Genomic DNA, 24615 nt, shown 5'->3' on the forward strand with positions numbered 1-24615 from the left:
GTGATGAAAACAGGCATCAAGTTTCCTGTGAAAACTTTGTACCATGATCACAGGACAAGGTGGCTTTTGTTAAGCTGATTCCAAATTGAGCAGACATTGGCACAATCTCCACAGGACCAATACAACAACATTAATTTGCATTTATATAGTGCCTTTAATGTAGAAAAACATCTTGGAGGTGCTTAAGGAACAAATATGGACATCAAGTCACAGAAGGAGATATTAAGAGGGGCCACCAAAAGCATAGTTAAAAGGTGAGTTTTAAGGAGGGTCTTAAAGGAGGAGAGGGATCTTGAGAGGCAGAGGAGTTTAGGGAGGAAATTGCAGAGCATGAGGTGAAAGGAAGGGGGGATGCACAAAAGGCAGGCATCAGAGGAATGGAGAGTTTGGGGATGTGGGTAGGGAGGGGAGAAAGGAGGTTGTAGCTCTGGAGCAGGTTTCACAGCTAGGGAGGGGTGATGCCATGGAGGGATTTAAACTTGAGGGTGAGAATTTTTAATTTGGAGGTACAGGTAGACTATCCTTTATCCGAACTTCCGAAAACCTCTAAAAACCGAAAGTTTTTTTGTTCAGCGTAAGTCGTGCGCACGACATGACCAGAGTGGCGCACGACTTACGCTGAGCAGGGCAGAGGGTCACAGATTTCCCTCCTGGGTAGGAGATTGCAGGCCGAGCCGGGCAGTGTGAAGGAGGTACCGGGAGAGTGAACCCAACAATACAGCGGCCTGTCCAATATTCTTTTCTCCACCGCCCCCCCCCCCCCCCCCGAACCGAACCGCGGCCCGTCCGATATTCTTTTCTCCCGACCCGACCCGAACCGCGGCCTGTCCGATATTCTTTTCTGCCCCCCGGACCCCGACCCCCCGGCACCGACCTGAACCGCGGCCCGTCCGATATTCTTTTCTCCCCCCCCACCTGACCTGATTTGCGGGCCAGCTTAGTAGGAGTCAGCCAATATCCGGCTTTCCAGAGAAGCAGGAAGGGGAATGAGACATGGAACAGTCGCAAGAGGTAGCCTGAACTTTTACAATTTATATTAAATACAAATTTCCCAGTCTTATAATAATACCTTCTGAAATCCGAAAAATTCCAAAAACCGAAACTCAGCTGGTCCCAAGGCTTTCGGATAAGGGATAGTGTACCTGTATTTAATTTAAAGGTCCAGAAGCTAGTGTAGATCAGCAAGAACAGGGGTGATGGGTGACTGGTAATTAATGAAGCATAGCTGGAGGGGCCAGGAGAGGTTGTGCTAGGTAACATTAGTGTACATGTGGAAGCTGACCCCGTGGTTGAAGATGATGTAGCCAAGGGGATCATGTAGATGAGGAAGAGGAAGGGGTCCAAGGATAGATCACTGGTAGAAATGCTCTGGCTCCGACTGTAAAAGGTAAGACTGGAATCAAGTGAGGGCAGTCCCTGTGAGCTGGACAATGGAGGAGAGGCATTGAAGGATGATGATGTGTTTGACTGTCAAACGCTGCAGAGAGATTGAGGAAGGATAATGCACCACGATTGCTAGTTACAGAGAATGTCCTTCGTGACTTTCGTTTGGGCTATTTTGGTGCTGTGGTGTGGGGGAGGGGGCGGGGTTGGAAACCAGATTAGAGATTTTCAGATAGGGAGCTGCAGGAGAGATGGGCATGGATCTGGGAGGCAACAACACACTCAAGGACTTTGGGAGAAGGGAGGTTGGAGATGGGAGAATGGTTTGCAATGAACATGAGAAGTACATGACACATGCTCAATCACAAACAGCAAACACCACGAAACACAATAAGACAGAGACAAACCGTGGCTCCAACCTTAGCTTCAGCACAGACATTTTCAGAGGGAAGCTCTTCCTGTGTTGCATTAAAAGAAAATCAGAGATCCATAAACAGCTGCAGAACCAAAAGCACAGATCGATTTTTTTTTTTTTTATTCGTTCATGGGATGTGGGTGTCGCTGGCAAGGCCAGCATTTATTGCCATCCCTAATTGCCCTTGAGAAGGTGGTGGTGAGCCGCCTTCTTGAACCACTGCAGTCTGTGTGGTGAAGGTGCTCCCACAGTGCTGTTAGGGAGGGAGTTCCAGAATTTTGACCCAGCGACGATGAAAGAACGGCGATATATTTCCAAGTCAGGATAGTGTGCGACTTGGAGGGGAACTTGGAGGAGATGGTGTTCCCATGCGCCTGCTGCCCTTGTCCTTCTAGAGGTCCCGGGTTTGGGAGGTGCTGCTGAAGAAGCCTTGGCGAGTTGCTGCAGTGCATCTTGTAGATGGTACACACTGCAGCCACGGTGCGCCGGTGGTGGATGGAGTGAATGTTTATGGTGGTGGATGGGGTGCCAATCAAACGGGCTGCTTTGTCCTGGAAGGTGTCGAGCTTCTTGAGTGTTGTTGGAGCTGCTCTCATCCAGGCAAGTGGAGAGTATTCCATCACACTCCTTACTTGTGCCTTGTAGATGGTGGAAAGGCTTTGGGGAGTCAGGAGGTGAGACACTCGCCGCAGAATACCTAGCCTCTGACCTGCTCGTGTTGCCACAGTATTTGTGTGGCTGGTCCTGTTAAGTTTCTGGTCAATGGTGACCCCCCCCAGGATGTTGATGGTGGGGGATTCGGCGATGGTAATGCCGTTGAATGTCAAGGGGCGGTGGTTAGACTCTCGCTTGTTGGAGATAGTCATTGCCTGGTACTTCTGTGGTGCGAATGTTACCTGCCACTTATCAGCCCAAGCCTGAACGTCGTCCAGGGCTTGTTGCATGCAGGCATGGACTGCTTCATTATCTGAGGAGTTGTGAATGGCGCTAAACACTGTGCAGTCATCAGCGAACTTCCCCATTTCTGACCTTATGTTGGAGGGAAGGTCATTGATGAAGCAGCTGAAGATGTTTGGGCCTCGGACACTGCCCTGAGGAATTCCTGCAGCGATGTCCTGGGGCTGTGATGATTGACCTCCAACCACCACAACTATCTTCCTTTGTGCTAGGTATGACTTCAGCCAGTAGAGAGTTCCCCCGCCCCCCGATTCCCATGGACTTCAGTTTTACTAGGGCTCCTTGATGTCAAGAGCAGTCACTCTCACCTCATCTCTGGAATTCAGCTCCTTTGTCCATATTTGGACCCAGGCTATAATGAGGTCTGAAGCCAAGTGGTCTTGGCGGAACCCAAACTGGGCATCAGTGAGCAGGTTATTGGTGAGTAAGTGCCGCTTGATAGCACTGTCGAAGACACCTACATGAGAGTAGACTGATGGGGCGGTAATTGGCTGGATTGGATTTGTCCTGCTTTTTGTGGACAGGACATACCTGGGCAGTTTTTCACATTGTTGGGTAGATGCCAGTGTTGTAGCTGTACTGGAACAGCTTGGCTAGAGGCGCGGCTAGTTCTGGAGCACAAGTCTTCAGCACGATAGCTGGGATGTTGTCAGGGCCCATAACCTTTGCTGTATCCAGTGCGCTCAGCCGTTTCTTGATAGCACGTGGAGTGAATCGAATTGGCTGAAGACTGGCTTCTGGGATGGTGGGGACCTCCGGAGGAGGCAGATATGGATCATCCACTCGGCACTTCTTGCTGAAGATGGTTGCAAACGCTTCAGCTTTGTCTTTTGCACTCACGTGCTGGGCTCCACCATCATTGAGGATGGGGATATTCGTGGAGCCTCCTCCTCCTGTTATTTGTTTAATGATCACCACCATTCACGACTGGATGTGGCAGGACTGTAGAGCTTTGATCTGATCCGTTGATTCGCTTAGTCCTGTATATAGCAATGCTGCTTCCACTGTTTAGCATGCATGTAGTCCTGTATTGCAGCTTCCCCAGGTTGGCACCTCATTTTTAGGTACGCCTGGTGCTACTCCTGGCATGCTCTTCTACACTCCTTATTGAACCAGGGTTGGTCCCCTGGCTTGATGGTAATGGTAGAGTGAGGGATATGCCAGGCCATGAGGTTACAGATTGTGGTAGAATACATTTCTGCTGCTGCTGATGGCACACAGCGCCTCATGGATGCCCAGATATTGAAATACAGAAGGGCAGTACAAATGAGAAAAGGGCCTGATGTGGTTGTCAAACCCATTTTTATATGTGTAAAGGTTCTGTGCCACATAAGTCAGCACATTCCTTGAACACCGAGCTCCCAATTTTGCCAGGTGGTTTGGGAAGGGCGATAAGTATTCATAAAGTTATAGAAGTTGCTGTTGATTTCCCAGATTACTCATCACCTTGAAAGTTCTGATCTAACCCATGATTGGTAGTGTGGTTTGTACTATGACTATTCCACTAGTGATCTTGTTGCCTATCTTATGGCCTCAGAAACTCTGCTCTAACACTTTGGTGAGCCATTTGCTATTGCTGTGAACATCTCCAAAGTCTTTGACAGAGACTGGCACCATAAATTCTGAATAAGTTCCCACCAAAGCTATGTTGTTCATGGCTGTCTAGCTTCCTCTTAAATCTCTCTCTGCTGTTGTTAATGGCTCATCCTGACACTTCTTTCCTTTAACTCAAAGTTTCTCACAACTCTGTGCCCCTTCCTTCAGATCAATAAACTCATTTGCTTATCATGCAACGTATCCATTCTTTTTCTGATTGTTCTCTTCTACATTCATCAACTTCCTTCAGAGCACTTGCCTTCTGCGTATAACATTTAGATTTCCTGCATGTCACCTTTTACCAAATGGTCTTCCTCAGGTCACCTTTTACCAAATGGTCTTCCTCAGGTCACTTGCTTGACCTGCTTCATAACCCAGAAGCACATCAAGCCCTACATTCTTCCATGATGTCCATGCAACATATATCTTGATTTAGCTTGTCTTCTCTTTTTAACTTTTCCTGTATCCTGTACTGTAGGCCTTGGGTCTTCATCAATGTTTCTCAATTAAAGACAATGAGACGTTTTTTCCACAGTGACATGGGGGGAGGGGGGGTGGGTAGCAGAAAGAGTCCCTGTTAGATACTTCCACTGATGATAAAGTGGCCCAGCCTGCAAGCAGCTCATTTTGTGGGTGGGGCATGGTATGTGGCAGAGGGCCAAGGTTAGTTTAGATGGTAATTATCAGGGTGTATTCAGTCAGGATTAACTCCATTACAATATTGCTGCCTCTTTGATTATGGTGATTTACTGGATCAGAATCAGTTTCAATCCTTTGGTTCAATTTAAGAGAGTCACCAAGAACTGCACAGCTGCCAATTATCAGACATTATGTGACGGCCCCTCACACCCACATTACCTAGGTACCTACCTGGTCACATCTGGTGTAGTGGCAGGACGCACGTTTTTCATTATTGCCTGGATCCAGTTCCTGCGAATCCCTGATGTCATGGCAGACAATATGTATGCCTTCGCTTTCGTCTAGATCACAGGTCATAAGAAATACAGTGCAACATAAAATACAAACACAGGATAGAAACTGTACAGCAAACAGCGTTAGAGAGGATACATAACACAGAGAATAACTGATAACCATGAGTGAGTTACAGACTGGAATCTAATCATGGGTTTGATTGGGTTTTATATAGAATAACTGGGTGTGAGTTATAAGCTGGAATTTCAGTTAGAGGCTCAGATGTTTATACGTAAAATGACAGTTACCCGAGAGAAAATTATAGGCTGGAATCTAATTGAAGGATTTGGATGATCTCGAAAAGTAAGAACAAAGCTTGACTGTTTCAAACCATCTTTTGAATTCCTCAATTATTCTTGGTCATCTGTTGCCAATTTAGTCATGATTAAAATTTTAGAATTTTGCACTCAGAAGGAATGTTGGTACCTATCAATGTAAGATGTCTGTATAAAAAATTCAACAAGCATTAGGATTGACTGAGGTAGCAGGGGCTCAGTATATACAGTCCTGGGCTACAGAGTGAATGAGATCAGTTCTTGTGCATCCTCTGACCTGACAGTTTGGCAGATCTTAGAATAGGTAAACCACTAAAGCATTTAAAAAACATTTTTAGTGAACGTTTGTGATATTTAAGGTGAAGAATGGACAACAGAATATTTTACAATTTTGCACCCAGAGTTAACATCAAACACTCCCAGGTCAGGCACAGCATCAGTCAGGTGCAGAGTGAGACTCCCTCTATACTGATCAGTTAAGCATGTCCAAGTAAGGTACAGCACAGACTAAACGCAGAGTAAAGCTTTCATTATACCCCAAACTTGGAAGAATGCTTGCCCATTGTGGCATCTTTGATATCTGAAATTATTCCTCTTTATGAAGACTGCCTCTTGAGTGTCAAATTAGGTAGTTTTGTGGTGTGGCTCACAGCCACTAGAAACTGTAGAGAATCATCCCAAACTTATTTCATGCAATTATCTTATAGCCACTTTAGGAAGTAATTCTCAACCTGATAAATCTAATGAAATCCTACAAGGTTTTTGATCCATGAGCTGAGGTGACAGACAAATCACTGAACAACTATTTATCCAGGGACTGAGGAGGAAGTCAGTGAAAATCCTATTAAGGATATTTAAGTCACTGAACTCAATGTTTAGGGAGGGGCAAGTGGTCCAAACACAGCCATTATGAAAGGAACCTAGAGCCATTGAGAGTCCCCAAATTACTGTGGCAACACGCACACAAACTGTTATCAGGTTGAGAATTACTTCCTAAAGTGGCTATAAGATAACTGCCTGCTGGGGAATAAAAGCTCCTGGCTCAATCCAATAAAACCCTGAATTATCTTAGCATGTAGCGACATTGCGCCGTTTCCTGGATTTATTCTAGAATATAATTTCAGGTGTAATCTATACTTACGTGGATCTGAAATCCATAGTTTCTCTGCACTTCGTATTCAGTCACATTGTAGCAGCTACTTAAATCAATCTCGCCATCCAAATCCACTGCCTGTAGAGACAAAGATGGAGAAGCTCATGCAAGATATGAACAGAGCTCTGCAGCAGCCAGACTCAGTTAAATAACACATTCAGTACAGCTGGATCTTGAAAACCCAATCAAACCTGGAGCGTATGACTTTGGTCTTGCAAACTCATGAATGGTTCTTAGATGTTACTAGGACAATATCTAATTAATACCCGGCTGGACACTGGGTTCTGTTGTTTGTGCTGTACGGACTCACTCGCTATTCAGCATTTCCCTGTGTGACTCACACCGCAACCAGGGCTGCAAATGCACAAGACTGGCTGCTGTCTGCTTAACACATCTTAGAGTCCAAGTAACTGTACTTCCACTGTAACAGCAACACTATCACTAAAAAACAACAAAGCCACACTCACAAGAATCGATCTACCCTCACTGGTGTTAAGCACAGCCTTGCCTACCAATTGCCACTATGCACCACCCCTATGGTACTGAGCCGTGCATACCAGAAGTCCCTAATTTGGTCCACAGGCTGTGTGGATCTCAGCAGTTGTAGTGAAAGGAATGCTTCAATTGGCCTCGGTGTCTGTAGGTTAGCGAGGAGCAATTTAGCCAAGGTTCCCACTCCCGACATCCTACTGTAATGTGTATTTGTGGAATGACAGGAGTGAATAGATTGGGCGTAAGTACTGTGCCCCCTTTGGTTGAATACCATGCTGGCAGTCACTGTTTGGCATCACACATTAAGAATGCCACTGAGGGGGTACTGTTGGGCTTTGACATGAGTCAGTGCCTTCAAGAAAGGAAGAGTAAAGGGAGAAATTTAGGGTTGGAGCTGAGAAAAAAAAAAACGATACAGCTGTAAAACACCATTGGCTCCCCACCAACTTGTCCAGTCTGCAAAGCTATGCTGTGACACTCACCTCCTCTGCTGCAGAATCTCGGTAATACTTTAGAATCTGGTCAATCAGAACAAACCAATGCTTCTTCCACTGAAAGAAAAGAGAACGTGTCACTAATACTCTTTTATTGGCACGTCGTTCCTAGGAGGCCTCACCGACACATTGCCCGTCCCTTCTTTCATGTCATGTCCTGTGCAGGAAAATGTTCCGTATCACACAGTACTGGGTATGAGAGTGGAGCCCTGGGCGACTGTCTCTGTCTTCCTCACTGCTGAAGCTGGATAGCTTTCAGTTTTAATGATTTTATACCTATGTTAGAAATAGGTAGAGAATCAGAGATACAGTGGGCAGAAGGGAACAGGAGCACGCAGAGTTTTGAAAAATACAACAGCACCAGCTCTCAAAGGGTTAATAACAGTCAGCACACTTCAAAGTAATTCCTTGTAAGTGAAGTACTTTAAGATGTTTCTGTGAGAGGTGATAAAGTGTTGTATAAATACAAACCTTTCCTTCGAGTTATAAATCAAACTGGATTTCCTACAAAACCTGTAGAATATGGCATCCATCACCAGATTCCAAACCCTACCTGCAAAAATGTAATTTAGGATTAAGGATGGATGACTGTATCAGAGGGCACTTTACTCAACATTTAACCAATACTGTAGCTGACCTGGGAGTGCTTGCTGAGCCATTGGTGCCCAAATCTGACACCAATGAGCACAAACATTTAACATAAACTATTAAGTAAAAAGAAAAGGAAGAGAGAAGGCAGTATGGAACAGAGTGTACATGATAAGGAAAAGGGCAGTTTAATTTTGAAATGCTTTGCAAATATCCCTTTAATCTTCAAACGGTTCACTACCAGCTGCATAAACCTTGAGGATGCACAGCTGGAAGAACATCAGGTGATCTGGGACCAGCACCCTGCTCCTCTGCAATATCTTTGGTCACCTAGCTGAGTGTTTTTGAATTTAACCATTGCTGGCTGTTTGTGCGATGCACCTTTCAAGAAATTCAAAGTATTTCTAAAATTCTGTGTTAAATATATGAGAAAATACCAGGCACAGGGTGACTGGAATGGTGCATTGAAATCATAAAGCAGCATTTCTGAAGGTCCATTATGTTTCATTGAAAACAGATTTGTGCAGACGGAGCTGCAATTGACACATGCCAGTGGGTGCTTCTGCATGATCCGTCAAATGGAGACAAGGAAACTATTATCTCACTTTCAGTGCCAGTTTCTTACCTGACCATCTGCAGAGAGTTTTGTCATCCAGCCTTTCTTAAAATTCAGCAGGTCCGGCTAAAAGGTGAAAATAAAGAGATGAGCGACTGGAGCATAACCAATAAAAGAACATTTTAAAACTGCGAGCCAGAGGAAACTCTGCCATGTCGTCTGAGCGAGAACAGGTGGAGGCATACACTGAGAACCATACAACAAGAGAAGGAGGACACAGAGTCACGCACCAAGCGCAGAGACATGCACCCATGGACAGCAATAGAATGGCAAGACCACCTTGAATCCTGTGCTGCAAATTGCCATGACAACTGATCCTTTCACTTCCACCCCCACAACCGTGCTCCCCTTCCTCCAGATCCTGCTTTCCTTCTGTACTGGTCGTCTTCCCTCCCCCACAACCTGTAGTTCTTGCATTTTGCCTATATCTCCCCTTTCCCTATCCTCCCAACCCCGAGTTTGTAGGTTTCCTTACCGTCACTGCTGATTCAGTTGCTCTCCTGTCCAGTGACTTCGCCCTGCGATACTGTGGAAGGGACACTGCAGAAACATCTGGAGCAGAGCTGATCTGGTCCAACTCAGACACAAAATCCTACAGTAATAATCAGCAGATAACCAAAGGTCAGTAATTAGTGCTATCTGTTTAAAACACAGCCATTCCAATACTGAAATCAATACCAGACTCATCTAAAAGTACATTTCATCTGTAGACTTCAAGCCAAACATTTTGCACATTTCTTGGGGGGGGGGGGAATGAGTTTCAGAAAGGTGTTTTTCTAGCTCTACTGGCAGAGGTTGAAAAGGAAATGGACTTGGGAATGATCACATCCTGAAAATATCTGATCAATGTGTGGCAGGAGTCAAGACAAAATTAGTTACTGGGTGCACACAGAGGGTATTGGCCTACAAATCCGAATAAGTTATATTGATACTGTACAGACCAATGGTGAGACCAGTTCATACGCCAGTTAGTCTTGAAAAGATTGGACAGTTGTCATAGATTTGCAAAGAACAGGTTGTGCTAAACTTTGGGGAATGGGCAGGAAAATAGGACTAAGTGCATATCTTTCAGAGAGCCAGCATAGGTACAATGGGGTGAATGGCCTCCTTCTGTGCTGTGAAATAAGAACAGGAGTCGGCCATTCGGCCCCTCGAGCCTGCTCTGCCATTCAATAAGATCATGGCTGATCTTCTACCTCATCTCCACTTTCCTGAACTATCCCCATATCCCTTGATTCCCTTAATATTCAAAAATCTATCAATCTCTATCTTGAATATACTCAACGACTGAGCCTCCACAGCCCTCTGGGGTAGAGAATTCCAAAGATTCACCACCCTCTGAGTGAAGAAATTTCTCCTCATCTCAGTCCTAAATGGCCGACCCCTTATTCTGAGACTGTGACCCCTGGTTCTAGACTCCCCAGCCAGGGGAAACATCCTCCCTGCATCTACCCCGTCAAGCCCTGTAAAAAATTTGTATGTTTCATTGAGATCACCTCTCATTCTTCTAAACTCCAGAGAATATAGGCCTAATCTACTCAATCTCTCCTCATAGGACAATCCCCCCCATCCCAGGAACCAGTCTGGTGAACCTTCATTGCACTCCCTCTATGCCAAGTATATCCTTCCTTAGGTAAGGAGACCAAAACTGTACACAATACAGGTGTGGTCTCACCAGGGCCCTATATAATTGCAGCAAGACATCTTTACTCTTATACTCAAATCCTCTTGTAATAAAGGCTAACATACCATTTGCTTTCCTAATTGCTTGCTGTACCTGCATGTTAACTTTCAGTGATTCGTGTACAAGGACACCCAGGTCCCTCTGAACACCAACATTTCCCAATCTCTCACCATTTAAAAAATACTCTGCTTTTCCATTTTTCCTACCAAAGTGGGTAACTTTACACTTCTCCACATTATATTCCATTTGCCTTGTTCTTGCCCAATCATTTAGCCTGTCTATATCCCCTTGAAGCCTCCTTGCATCCTCCTCACAACTTACATTCCCACCCAGCTTTGTATCATCAGCAAACTTGGATATATTACATTTGGTCCCCTCATCCAAATCATTGATATAGATTGTGAATAACTGAGGCCCAAGCACTGATCCTTACAGTACCCCACTAGTTACAGCCTGCCAACCCAAAAATGACCCGTTTATTCCTACTCCATTAACCAATCCTCAATCCATGCTAATATATTACCCCCACTCCCATGAGCCCTAATTTTGTTTAATAACCTCTTGTGTGGCACCTTATCGAATGCCTTCTGAAAATCCAAATACACCACATCCACTGGTTCCCCCTTATCTATTCTGCTAGTTACAACCTCAAAAAATTCTATTTGTCAAATGCAATTTCTCTTTCATAAATCACTCTGTCCAATCCTATTATTATTTTCTAAGTGGCCTGTTATCACGTCCTTAATAATAGATTCTAGCATTTTCCCTACTACTGATTTCAGGCTAACTGGTCTGTAGTTCCCCGTTTTCTCTCTTTCCTTTCTTAAATAGTGGGGTTACATTTGCTACCTTCCAAAACACGTGAACCATTCCAGAATCTGTGGAATTTTGGAAAATGACAACCAATGCATCCACTATCTCTATAGCCAACTCTTTCAAAACCTAGAAATGTTACAATTCTAAAGTAATTTGGTTGAATTTTGAAGAAATCACAGAGTGGACAGATAAAGGGTAAGCGGTGGATGTTGCATGAATGGATTTCAGAAGGCATGTGATGAGGTGCCACATTTGGGACACATGGCATTAAAGCAATGTAGCTGTATGGATCGAGGGATTTTATACATTGAATAGAAAAGCAAGGAAATGATACTGAATTTGTACAAAATTATTTTTGCTACGGTTGGAGTATTGCATGTAGTTCTGGTACCCCATTATAGAAAGGATATTATGAGAAATGGATGGGGTACAGTGAAGATTCACCAGGACAATACCAGGAATGTGAGGTTATAGTCAAAGAAAAATTGCCGCTTTTTCCCCCCATTGGCGCTGATGATTAAGGAGGATCGAGTAGAGGTTTTAAAAATTATGAAAGGTTTGAGATGGTAACTCATGAAAGACTGTTTCCCATAGTTGGCAAATAGGTCATAAGGGGGCACAGACTAGCAACTATCACTAGATAAGCTTACTCTTTTCCTTGGATAGGACCTCTTCTCACTTCGACCTCTATGCGTTTCGTTGTAAATGTTAGACTCAGAAAAGGAACTGGACTCCATCTGCTGGCCTCTCTCAATCTCCAGTGCCTCAAACTGTTCAATAACCTGCGATCTCCTACAAGGAAACAATGGGAAGTTTGATCACATGACACATCCATAGCAAGCAGCCAGGCATCCTCATACTTTAAGTGATGAAGGCAGTACAACTTTCAAGTCATTCAACTTGTTTACAGCTGCAATGATACCATGTGGAATTTAGAGGGGGGGGGGGGGAAGTATTAGAAATATTGGGAAGACAACAATGCCGAACAGCTTCATCTGTGCTGCATATATTAAAGGAAACACATTTTCTTTTGAAGATCCAGCAAGACGAGTCAAATATGTAACCCAAGGATGCTGCTATTAGTCAGAATCCTGGCACCTGCAGTTTAGTATGGTCAACTATAAAGTCACTGTTTTTATTTACAATCTTTATTTTTGGAGGGTTGGATAATTTTTGTGTGAATTTCTCGCATGTCTGATCACATGGAATCAATGTATTTAATATTAAAAACAAATGAGGTAAATTATGCACCAAGAATAACGTACATTACTGTGATGGAACCACAATCTGTTTGGATAGTTTCATAGTACAGGACATCGAAATACTGCAGGTTCCAAAGCTAGTAATAAAGTTCATGTAGTATAGACTGTGCCCTTACCTGGCTACTGTGGAACTCACTGATGAACTCTAGGATATAAACTACTGCAGCGTCATCATTAATTAATGTTAGAATGTAATGCCTTCAACGTTAGTTGAAATTTTAAATAATGTGATTTATATGCGGAATAGACAGCATTAAACACAGTTGATTTCTGAGCATGTTAATAGCACCGTATTGCACAGTTAAGATTACTACACTGTTCACTCAGCCGGTGTCAGGGTTTTGATTTACTGCTAAACTCTGCAGCATGCGGATTCACTGCAGGATTGTATGTATGATTTAATGTTTCAAGTGTGTTTGAGGTATAAAATCATATTAAATAAATGGGGTATTTATTAGTGAGAAACGGATGAAAGGCCAACACCCAGATACTTCCAAGATTGGAACGAGCTCGAGAGAGAGAGTAGAAGGTAAATCAGGAAATGGTGATTAATTGACAACATGTTTTAAAAGTCTGTAGATTGTGGAAGAAAGGGAAAACTTAAGGAAGTAAGGAACTACACAGTTTTGAGGTCCTGGGAAAAAAATTAAGTAGGAGATAGTGTGATAACAGTTTTGTCCCGTCAGTAACACTGAATTTTACAGCACAGAAAAAGACCATTTAACCCATTGTGCCTGTGCTAGCCACTTAGTCCCATTCCCTTGTCCTTTCCCTGTAACTGTTGCATTTTTTGAGAGAGTGAAACTCTCGGGTGAGTAGGGTTCAAACTGAAATTTAGTTTAACATTTTGAAATTGACTAACTTAGAACTTTAAAAACTCAAAGAAACTGCAAGTTAGTCAACAGTTAACGCAAACTAAAATAAAAACAGAAAGTATTGGAAATACTCAGCCGGTCAGGCAGTATCTGTGGAGAAAGAAACAGCATTAACGTTTCAGGTCGATGACCATTTGACAGTTCTGATGAATAGTCATCGACCTGAAACGTTAACTCAGGTAAATATTTAATTTAATCTACCCATTACTTAATCTAGATCAAGTAATTAGTTAAAATACTATAAGCTAAGTTGATTAAATATGTAAGCTTTAATTAATTAAATAAATAAAACAAGGTTAGATGGGGCTGGCAGTGTAGGAGGTGTGCTGCAACTGCAGCATGTGGAAAGTTTGTGGAGAGCATCGCGATCCCAGAGGCATCTGCAGTAAGTGTCCGCATCTCAAGGAACTTCAGCTCAGAGTTGTTGAGGTGGAGTCCGAGGTGCAGACATTGTGGGGCATCAGGGAGGGGGAGAGTTACCTGGACACTTTGATCCAGGAGGCAGATACACCCATTAAGTTTTGGTACAGGTCTGGTTAGCGGTCAGGGACAGGAGGGTTAGCAGGCTGTAACTCGTGGGGTACCGCAAGGATCAGTGCTTGGGCCTCAGCTATTTGCAGTCTATATCAGTGACTTAGATGAGGGCACCGAGTGTAATGTATTCAAGTTTGCTGATGATACAAAGCTAGGTGGGAAAGTAAGTTGTGAGGAGGATACAAAGAGGCCTCAAAGAGGTATAGACAGGTTAAGTGAGTGGATAAGAAACATGGCAGATGGAATATAATGTGGATAAATGTGAAGTTATCCACTTTGGTAAAAAAAAAATAGAAAAGCAGAATATTTTTTAAATAGTGAGAGATTGGGAAATGTTGGTATTCAGAGGGACCGGAGTGTCGTTGTACACGAATCACTGAAAGTTAACATGCAGATATAGTAAGCAATTAGGAAAGCAAATGGTATGTTATACTCCAATCCTTTTGTAATAAAGGCTAAGAGTAAAGAAGTCTTACTGCAATTATATAGGGTCATGGTGAGACCACACCTGGAGTACTGTACAGTTTTGGTCTCCTAACCTAAGGAAGGACATACTTGCTTTAGAGGGAGTGCAACAAAGCTTCACTGGACTGATTCCTGGGATGGGGGATTGTCCTGAGAAGAGATTGAGTAGACTGGGCCTATATTCCCTAGAGTTTACAAGAATGAGAGGTGATCTCATTGAAACATAAAATTCTTAAGGCACTTGACAGGGGGTAGATGCTGGGAGGATGTTTTCCCTGGCTAGGGAGTCTAGAACTAGGGGTCACAGTTTCAGAATAAGGGGTCGGCTATTTAGGATTGAGGTGAGGAGAAATTTCTTCACTTAATGGGCTGTGAATCTTTGGAATTCTCTACCCCAGAGGGCTGTGGATGGTCAGTCATTGAGTATATTCAAGACAGAGATCGATAGATTTTTGGATACCTAGCAATATGGGGATAGTGCGGGAAGGTGGAGTTGAGGTAGATGATCAGCCATGATCTTATTGAATGGCGGAGCAGGCTTGATGGGCTGTACGGCCTACTCCTGCTTCTATTTCTTGTGTTATGTACAGTGATTGCAGCGAGGTATTCTCTGTGTGGATCAATAGCTGAAACTTTGTGCAGCTGTTTCTGGGAACTGTTCATCTGCACTTTTTAACTGGATTGACAGGAGAGGTGAGAAAGTATTACATCCCCAGCTGACATGAGCTATAGTAACTGCCCTTAGTTATTCATTGTGAACAAAGTGCACAGCGACTGAAAGCTGCCAAGCAGCCCATGTATGTAATGCAGACTGACTGGCTGGCGAGAACGTCACAGTGGACTAGACTTAACTGGTGATTTATGGCAATTTGATAAAGCAAAATCATTCATTGTAAAATGAAGGTTTAATTTCTTTGACAGGAAGCAGGCAGAATCAGTCCTCTAGAGTCTGCAATCAAATGGATGCGAGGCAGAGAGCAGGCGACAATGCTGGACACACAGCTAAGCGCAGATTAGCAGCAACACCTGGAAGAGAGCACTGGACAATCAGAAATGAACCAGGAAAAGGAAAAACGTCAACAAATCATTAACTGTCCCCATTGGAGATCATTCAACATCTTCCGTAAATCACCGGTCCATGAGAAATATTGTGGGACTGGGGCTCAGCCCCGTCAACTCTTTCTAATTAAACCAAAACAGGAACTGAAATGGTAACTAGTTAAATATGGGACGTAGCCAGAGAGTAAATAAACTATATCACTACCAATTTTATCTGTGACATTCTCAAAGATGTCAAGGAGGTGCGTCAGACAGGAAGTCCTAACACCTCTTTCATTTGTGTGAGACATTTTCCCTCCCCTATACTTGTTCTCTCTCTCTCTCTCTCTCCACTTCATAGTTCTCTCTGTCTTCTCCTGGACTTTTGTCTGTCTCTCCTCTTTCACTTCTATCGTCCATTCTCCTCGCCTTCACTTATGTACATCTCTCTCTATCTTCCATCAATCCCGTCTTTCTTTTTCTTTTCAGTCTCACATTTTTTCACTTTCCTCTTTTTACTCTTCTGTGTTTATTTCTCTCCTGTTCATTTCTGCTACTGTGGCAGGAAGAGACAATGACTTCGAGTTAGAGGCAACAGTATTAGGATTTTGGTGGGCAGATGGAAGCAACAATGGGATTTAGACAAGGGAGTAGGCAAAGGCTACAGCATCATTGGCAACTGCATCTGGGGTACAGTGGGAAGGGATGCTGAAGATGCTTTCATACATCTTCTGTGCAGGTATAGTTCACTGGGAGAACAAGGTTGCTGCACCCTCAGGCTCAGCCTTTGAGATTCCAGGTCAGTCATTGCTCCTCAATTTGCAGCACACAGCCACAGATAAGTGAAGTAAGATGAGCATTAATGAAAAGTTTCCAGTTTCCTGGCCCCAACCGTCTCCTTTTCACTATGGACGTCCAATCCCTCTACACCTCCATCCCCCACCAGGACGGCCTGAGGGCGCGCCGCTTCTACCTTGAACAGAGGCCCAACCAGGCCCCATCCACCACCTCCCTCCTCCGCCTGGCTGAACTTGTTCTCACATTGAACAACTTCTCCTTTGACTCCACTCACTTCCTCCAAATTAAAGGTGTTGCTATAGGAACCCACATGGGTCCTAGCTATGCCTGCCTTTTCGTGGGATATGTGGAACATTCTTTGTTCCAGTCCTACTCAGGTCCCCTCCCTCACCTCTTTTTCCGGTACATTGATGACTGTATCAGTGGTGTTTCCTGCTCTCGCCCTGAACTTGAAACTTTCATTCACTTTGCTTCCAATTTCTACCCTTCCCTCACCTTCACATGGTCCATCTCCGACTCTTCCCTTCACTTCCTCGACTTCTCTGTCTCCATCTCTGGAGATAGGCTATTGACAAACATTCACTACAAGTCCACTGACTCCCACAGCTACCTGGACTATACTTCCTCCCATCCAGCTTCCTGTAAGGACTCTATTCCATTCTCCCAGTTTCTCCGTCTCCGCTCTGACGATGCCACCTTCCATACTAGTGCTTCCGACATGTCTTCCTTTTTCCTCAACCGAGGATTCCCCTCTACTGTGTTTGACACAACCCTTGACCCTGTCCGTTCTATTTCCCGCACTTCTGCTCTCACCCCTTCCCCTCCCTCCCGGAACCACAACAGGGTTCCCCTTGTCCTCACCTTTCACCCCACCAGCCTCCACATTCAACGGATCATCCTCCGCCATCTCCAGCGTGATCCCACCACCAAACACATCTTCCCCTCACCTCCCCTTTCAGCATTCTGAAGGGACCGCTCCCTCCGCGACACCCTGGTCCACTCCTCTATCGCCCCAACACCCCTTCCCCCGGCACCTTCACGTGCAAGCGCAGGAGATGCAACACATGCCCTTTTACTTCCTCCCTTTCCACTGTCTAGGGCCCCAAACACTCATTCCAGGTGAAACAGCGATTTACTTGTACTTCTTGCAATTTAATATACTGTATTCGCTGCTCACGATGCGCTGGTCTCTACATTGGGGAGACCAAACGCAGATTGGGTGACTGCTTTGCGGAACACCTCCGTTCAGTCCGTAAGGGTGACCCCGAGATTCCGGTCGTCTGTCACTTTAATTCTCCACTCCCACTCAGACCTCACTGTCCTCGGTCTCTTACACTGTTCCAATAAAGATCAACGTAAGCTCGAGGAACAACACCTCATCTTTCACTTCATCTAGAGCCATCTTTTGTTTCTTCACTTATCCCATTACCATCTCCTTTTGCCTCGCACCATCATCCCTTTTGTCTCTTAATCTCTCCTGCCTTCCATCCTATCACAGACCTTCCCTTTTGTTCTTTCCTCCCCTCCCCCCTTTCCCAGCCCCTACACTTGCTTAAAAACCTGTTCCATCTCCAGCTTTTTCCAGTTCTGACGAAGGATCATCGACCTGAAACGTTAACTCTGTTTCTCTCTCTCCACAGATGCTGCCTGACATGCTGAGTATTTCCAGCATTTTCTGTTTTTTATTTCAGATTTCCAGCATCCACAGTATTTTGCTTCTGTATTAATGAAAAGCATGCACCGCTGTAAAACTCACTGGCACAAATGGTTGATCTGCCGGTGGGTCGTAGGAACTAATAAAACACACGTAATAAGTGCTGCTCGCTTTCTCAAGAGTGCACTGGAACAACATAAGCCAGTCGCCTGCTGCAGCATGCTCTCTTCCTTTGGTCAGGACCTGCAGTATTGTGGATCACCGAGGCAGGTTGCAGCTGAAGGACAACAGAGCTACAGGAAGTGGGAGGTTCACTCCTGCTGCTGATTACACTCTGATGTTTTTAAAATTCTCATAACTTACCACAAGCTGTTCCTGCCAATGAGAGGGATCAGAGGGTAGAGCTCTACGGACCAGATAAGATTGAAAAGTTGGCTGGGAGGCCGGCACCTCCACCCACGATTAGCACTCCACAACTTTTGTTTGGCAAGGATAGGATTTGAACAAAGGACCTTGGTGTGGGAGTGCGAGAGTCTACAGTAGGTAGTGCCAGGCTCCTTCACATCACCATAGTGCCTCCCAGTAAATAAACCAAGAACACTGATAAAGTCTGTAAGCATAGACCAGGCCATGCCTGAATCCCAGGCAGCAGGCAAAGGCTTTTGTAGGGAGGAGAAATAACAAGAAAAACCCATGAAGGCATGTGAGCATGAGCACGCACTAAGTGACATATACAGAGCCAGACACACAGATACGCACACACACCTATGCACAGAGCCGGAGACACACACACAAGCACATAGCTACACACTCAGACAGGAAGACATACTAGGCACACACAAACACAGTAACAGGAGTAGCCCATTCAGTACCCCTATTCAATTAGATCATGGCTGATCTGTACCTCAACTCCATTAACCTGCCATTGCTCCATATCCCTCGTTAGATTTTCAAAAATCTATCAATCTTGTGTATGTACCTTTAAGAGAGAACTGTTTTACAGCTCCTGTATACTGTAGTACCAGCAGTGACCACACCTGTATATAAAGCTGGAGCAGGCTTCTGTACTTCAGTCGTGAGACTACTCTACTCTAGTAAACACCTGTTGATTGTTCAGTTACAGCCTCCGTGTAGTTCTTGGGGAAACATCCTATTTAAAGAATCACAGATCTAACAAATCTCAGTCTTAAAAGTTTCAATTGACCCCCAGCATCCACAGCCTTTTGGCGGAGAGTTTTCCAGATTTCTACTGCCCTTTTTGTGAAGAAGTGCTTCCTGATTTCACACCTGACTGCCCTGACTCTAATTTTAAGATTATGCCCTCTTGTTCTGCACAGTCAGAGCCACACATACACACAGAGGAAGATAGACACACACAAATAATCAATTTGATTTAAATGGAAAGTCAGGTTCAATGTTCAACAACTGTTTAAAGTCAATGTTGTCAAAACCAGTGCGAAACTGAATCTTCATACTATGTGCATTAACTGCCACGAGCAAATCATTGCCACCTCTCCTCACCACATTTAAGGGTTACAATATGTACCCGAGGGCAGTGGCCTTTCCCTTTTCAATGTTGGGAAAGAAAGGTTGTGCTGTTATTGATTCTGATATTTTTTGAAATTAATAGTCCACTACCTCCACCACTGGCGCACCGTGGCTGCAGTGTGTACTACCTACTGGACGCACTGCAGTAACTCGCCAAGACTTATTCAGCAGCACCTCCAAAGCCTGTGACCTCCACCACCTAGAAGGACAAGGGAAACGAGCACATAGGAATACCATTACTTCGAAGTTTACTTGCAGATCACACACCATCCAGAATTGGAGATATATCGCTGTTCTTTCATTGTCACTGGGTCAACATCCTGGAACTCCCTATCTAACAGCATTGTGGAAGTACCTTCACCACATAGACTGCAGCGGTTCAAGAAGGCAGCTCACCACCACCTTCTCAAGGGCAACTAGGGAGGGGCAATAAATGTTGGCTTTGCCAGTGACTCACAGATCCCGAAAATGAATATATTAAATAAACTTAATCTTATTACTGGAGATCAGCTATCTACATCTATCTATCTATCTATCTTATATATATATACTAGCTGGAGTGCCCGGCGGTGCCGAGGGTTTTTTGAGGGCATGTTGTTGTTGGAAGAGAGAGAGAGGGGGGGGGAGAAGAGAGAGACGGGGGGGGAGAAGAGAGAGACAGGGGGGGGAGAAGAGAGAGACGGGGGGGGAGAAGAGAGAGACGGGGGGGGAGAAGAGAGAGACGGGGGGGGAGAAGAGAGAGACGGGGGGGGAGAAGAGAGAGACGGGGGGGGAGAAGAGAGAGACGGGGGGAAGAGAGAGACGGGGGGGGAGAAGAGAGAGACGGGGGGGGAGAAGAGAGAGACGGGGGGGAGAAGAGAGAGACGGGGGGGAGAAGAGAGAGACGGGGGGGAGAAGAGAGACGGGGGGGAGAAGAGAGAGACGGGGGGGAGAAGAGAGAGACGGGGGGGGAGAAGAGAGAGACGGGGGGGGAGAAGAGAGAGACGGGGGGGGAGAAGAGAGAGACGGGGGGGGAGAAGAGAGAGACGGGGGGGGAGAAGAGAGAGACGGGGGGGGAGAAGAGAGAGACGGGGGGGGGAGAAGAGAGAGACGGGGGGGGAGAAGAGAGAGACGGGGGGGGAGAAGAGAGACGGGGGGGGGAGAAGAGAGAGACGGGGGGGAGAAGAGAGAGACGGGGGGGAGAAGAGAGAGACGGGGGGGAGAAGAGAGAGACGGGGGGGAGAAGAGAGAGACGGGGGGGAGAAGAGAGAGACGGGGGGGAGAAGAGAGAGACGGGGGGGAGAAGAGAGAGACGGGGGGGAGAAGAGAGAGACGGGGGGGAGAAGAGAGAGACGGGGGGAGAAGAGAGAGACGGGGGGGAGAAGAGAGAGACGGGGGGGAGAAGAGAGAGACGGGGGGGAGAAGAGAGAGACGGGGGGGAGAAGAGAGAGACGGGGGGGAGAAGAGAGAGACGGGGGGGGAGAAGAGAGAGACGGGGGGGAGAAGAGAGAGACGGGGGGGGAGAAGAGAGAGACGGGGGGGGAGAAGAGAGAGACGGGGGGGGAGAAGAGAGAGACGGGGGGGAGAGAGACGGAGAGAGAGACGGGGGGGGAGAAGAGAGAGACGGGGGGGGAGAAGAGAGAGACGGAAGAGAGAGACGGGGGGGGGAGAAGAGAGAGACGGGGGGGGGAGAAGAGAGAGACGGGGGGGGGAGAAGAGAGAGACGGGGGGGGGAGAAGAGAGAGACGGGGGGGGGAGAAGAGAGAGACGGGGGGGGAGAAGAGAGAGACGGGGGGGGGGAGAAGAGAGAGACGGGGGGGGGGAGAAGAGAGAGACGGGGGGGGGAGAAGAGAGAGACGGGGGGGGGGGAGAAGAGAGAGACGGGGGGGGGGAGAAGAGAGAGACGGGGGGGGGAGAAGAGAGAGACGGGGGGGGGGGGAGAAGAGAGAGACGGGGGGGGGGGAGAAGAGAGAGACGGGGGGGGGGGGAGAAACATAGAGATAGGAACAGGAGTAGGCCATTCGGCCCTTCGAGCCTGCTCCGCCATTCAATGAGATCATGGCTGATCTTCGTCTGAGATCTTAGCTGATCTTACCAGTTCAGTACCCCGTCCCCGCCTTTTCTCCGTAACCCTTAATCCCCTTAGCCTTCAGAAATATATCCAATTCTCTCTTGAAAATATTTATTGAATTAGCCTTCACAGCCCTCTGTGGCAGGGAATTCCACAGGCTCACCACTCTTTGAGTGAAGAAATTCTTCCTCATCTCTGTTTTAAATGATTTGCCCGCTATTTTTAGACTGTGGCCCCTGGTTCTGTGCTCCCCTGCCATTGGAAACATTCTCTCTGAATTCAGCCTGTCCAGGCCTGCCATAATTTTATATGTTTCGATGAGATCCCCTCTCAATCTTCTAAACTCCAGTGAGTACAAGCCCAAACTATTCAATCTCTCCTCGTAGGTCATTCCCGCCATTCCAGGTATCAGCCTGGTGAATCGCCGCTGCACTCTTTCCATGGCAAGAACATCCTTCCGCAGATGGGGCGACCAAAACTGTACACAATACTCCAGATGCGGTCTCACCAGCACCTTGTACAGCTGTAGTAAGGTATCCCTATTCCTATACTCGAACCCCCTTGATATGAAGGCCAACATACCATTTGCCTTCTTAATCGCCTGTTGCACCTGCATGCTCTCCTTCAGTGACTGGTGCACAAGAACACCCAGGTCCCTCTGCACTTCCCCATCTCCCAATCTATTGCCGTTTAGATAATAATCTACCCTCCTGTTTTTACCCCCAAAGTGGATAACCTCGCATTTATCCACATTATAGTGCATCTGCCACGTATCCGCCCATTCCCCCAACCTGTCCAAATCGCACTGTAGCCTCCTGACATCCTCATCAGAGCCCACCCCTCCTCCTAGTTTAGTGTCGTCAGCGAATTTGGAAATATTGCATCCAATTCCCTGATCCAGATCATTTATATATATTGTGAACAGCTGGGGTCCCAGGACAGATCCTTGCGGCACCCCGCTGGTCACTGCCTGCCACTCCGAAAACGAGCCGTTTATTCCAACTCTCTGTTTTCTATCCGCCAGCCAGTTCTCTATCCACGTTAATACTTTGCCCCCAATCCCATGAGCCTTAATTTTGCATGATAATCTTTTGTGTGGAACCTTATCGAAGGCTTTCTGGAAGTCAAGGTACACCACATCCACTGGCTCTCCCCCATCTATTTTACCAGTTACTTCCTCAAAAAATTCCAGCAGATTAGTCAAACACGATTTACCCTTTGTAAATCCATGTTGACTCTGTCCGATCCTTTCCCCATTTGTCAAGTGCTCCGCTATTTTATCCTTAATAATGGACTCTAGCATTTTGCCCACAACCGATGTAAGGCTTACTGGTCTATAATTCCCTGCTTTCTCTCTACCCCCCTTTTTAAATATTGGGGTAACATTAGCTACCCTCCAATCCACGGGTACTGTTCCCGAGTCAATGGAGTTCCGGAAGATGATCCTTAGAGCATCTGCTATCTCCAGGGCCACCTCCTTAAGTACCCTAGGATGTAGTTTATCAGGCCCCGGGGATTTGTCGGCCTTCAGTCCCCTCAACTTACCCAACACCATATCCCTAGAGATACTAATTTCTGTCAGCTCCTCCCTCTCATTAGTCCCTATGTTTGCCGATATTCCTGGGAGGTTATTTGTGTCCTCCTTTGTGAATACAGAACCAAAGTATGAGTTTAATTGGTCTGCCATTTCCTTATTCTCCATTATATATTCTCCCGAATCGGACTGCAAGGGACCGACTTGGGATTTTACCAGTCTTTTCCTCCTGATATACCGATAAAAGCTTTTGCAGTCTGTCTTTATGTTTGCTGCAAGTTTACTTTCGTATTCTATTTTCCCCTTCCTGATTAATCCCTTTGTCCTCTTTTGCTGTATCCTGTACTGCCCCCAATCTTCCGGTCTGGTGCTTTTTTTTGCCAGTTGATATGCCCTTTTTTTTGATTTTATGCTGTCCCTAATTTCCCTCGTTATCCACGGTTGAGTCACCTTTTTAGGTTTATTTTTATGCCAAACCGGTATAAACATGTTCTGGAATTCTTCCATTCTATCTTTGAATGCTTGCCATTGTCTATCCACTGTCAATCCCCCCAGAAACACCACCCAATCAATCTTACCCAATTCCCGTCTCATACCCTCGTAATTCCCTTTATTTAAGTTCTGGACCTTAGTCTCCGATTCAATTTCCTCACTCTCCATCTCGACTGAGAGCTCGATCATATTATGATCGCTCTGACCCAAGGGGCCTCGTACAAGAAGATTGCTGATAAGTCCCTTCTCATTGCACAATACCCAGTCTAAAATGGCCTGATCTCGAGTCGGCTCCTCGACATATTGGTCCAGATAACCGTCCCGAAAACATTCCAGGAATTCCTCCTCCTCAGAATTTTTACTAATTTGGGTAGTCCAATCAATATGTAAATTAAAGTCACCCATGATGACAGCTGTGCTCTTATCGCACGCTTCTCTAATTTCCCTTTTTATGCCTTCCCTCACCTCCATATTACTATTTGGAGGCCTATATATCACACCCACTAACGTTTTCCTCCCCTTGCTATTTCTCATTTCTACCCATACAGATTCCGTTTCATCCGAGTTAATATCCTTCCTTTCCATTGCATTAATCCCCTCCTTTACCAGCAATGCTACCCCACCTCCCCTACCTTTTTGCCGATCCTTCCTAAATATTGTATATCCCTGGATGTTAAGTTCCCAGCCTTGCCCACCCTGCAGCCACGTTTCTGTAATCCCAATCAAATCATACTTGTTTACCTCTATTTCCACAACTAATTCATCCACCTTGTTCCTAATGCTTCTAGCATTAAGATACAAAGCCTTCAGGCTTGCTTTTTTCACACTCTCATTATGAATTAGTTTGGCCCTTTGTGTTTCTCTCCTTTGCTTATTGCTTCTCACCTTTCTACCATCTATTTCTGACTTCATATGACTTCCCTC

At 45.7% G+C, this 24615-nt stretch overlaps 1 protein-coding gene and 1 long non-coding RNA gene across 13 annotated transcripts in view; one reads left to right on the forward strand and one right to left on the reverse strand.

Moving 5' to 3' along the window:
- LOC147110303 (uncharacterized) overlaps positions 1-19183 on the forward strand; it is a 35452-nt gene extending 16269 nt beyond the window's left edge. Inside the window, exon 4 of the long non-coding RNA XR_015079894.1 lies at positions 15499-19183. This is a non-coding gene — a long non-coding RNA (uncharacterized LOC147110303). The remainder of the gene's footprint in view (positions 1-15498) is intronic.
- LOC147110302 (myosin phosphatase Rho-interacting protein-like) overlaps positions 1-24615 on the reverse strand; it is a 205232-nt gene that overhangs the window by 28355 nt on the left and 152262 nt on the right. For 6 of the 12 annotated variants that reach the window (XM_086000158.1, XM_086000161.1, XM_086000157.1 and 3 more), the window contains 7 exons: positions 12092-12233; positions 9417-9533; positions 8951-9007; positions 7726-7794; positions 6740-6829; positions 5222-5331; positions 1803-1841 (listed from right to left, as the gene is read on the reverse strand). In XM_086000158.1, the coding sequence (XP_085856284.1) occupies positions 1803-1841; positions 5222-5331; positions 6740-6829; positions 7726-7794; positions 8951-9007; positions 9417-9533; positions 12092-12233 (624 nt within the window). The remainder of the gene's footprint in view (positions 1-1802; positions 1842-5221; positions 5332-6739; positions 6830-7725; positions 7795-8950; positions 9008-9416; positions 9534-12091; positions 12234-24615) is intronic. The other 6 variants (XM_086000168.1, XM_086000159.1, XM_086000164.1 and 3 more) reach the window with 1 other exon arrangement.

Source organism: Somniosus microcephalus, chromosome 11 (genome assembly GCF_052327205.1).
Source record: "Somniosus microcephalus isolate GS21.2 chromosome 11, FLI_Smic_1.0, whole genome shotgun sequence".
Lineage (NCBI taxonomy): Eukaryota > Metazoa > Chordata > Chondrichthyes > Squaliformes > Somniosidae > Somniosus > Somniosus microcephalus.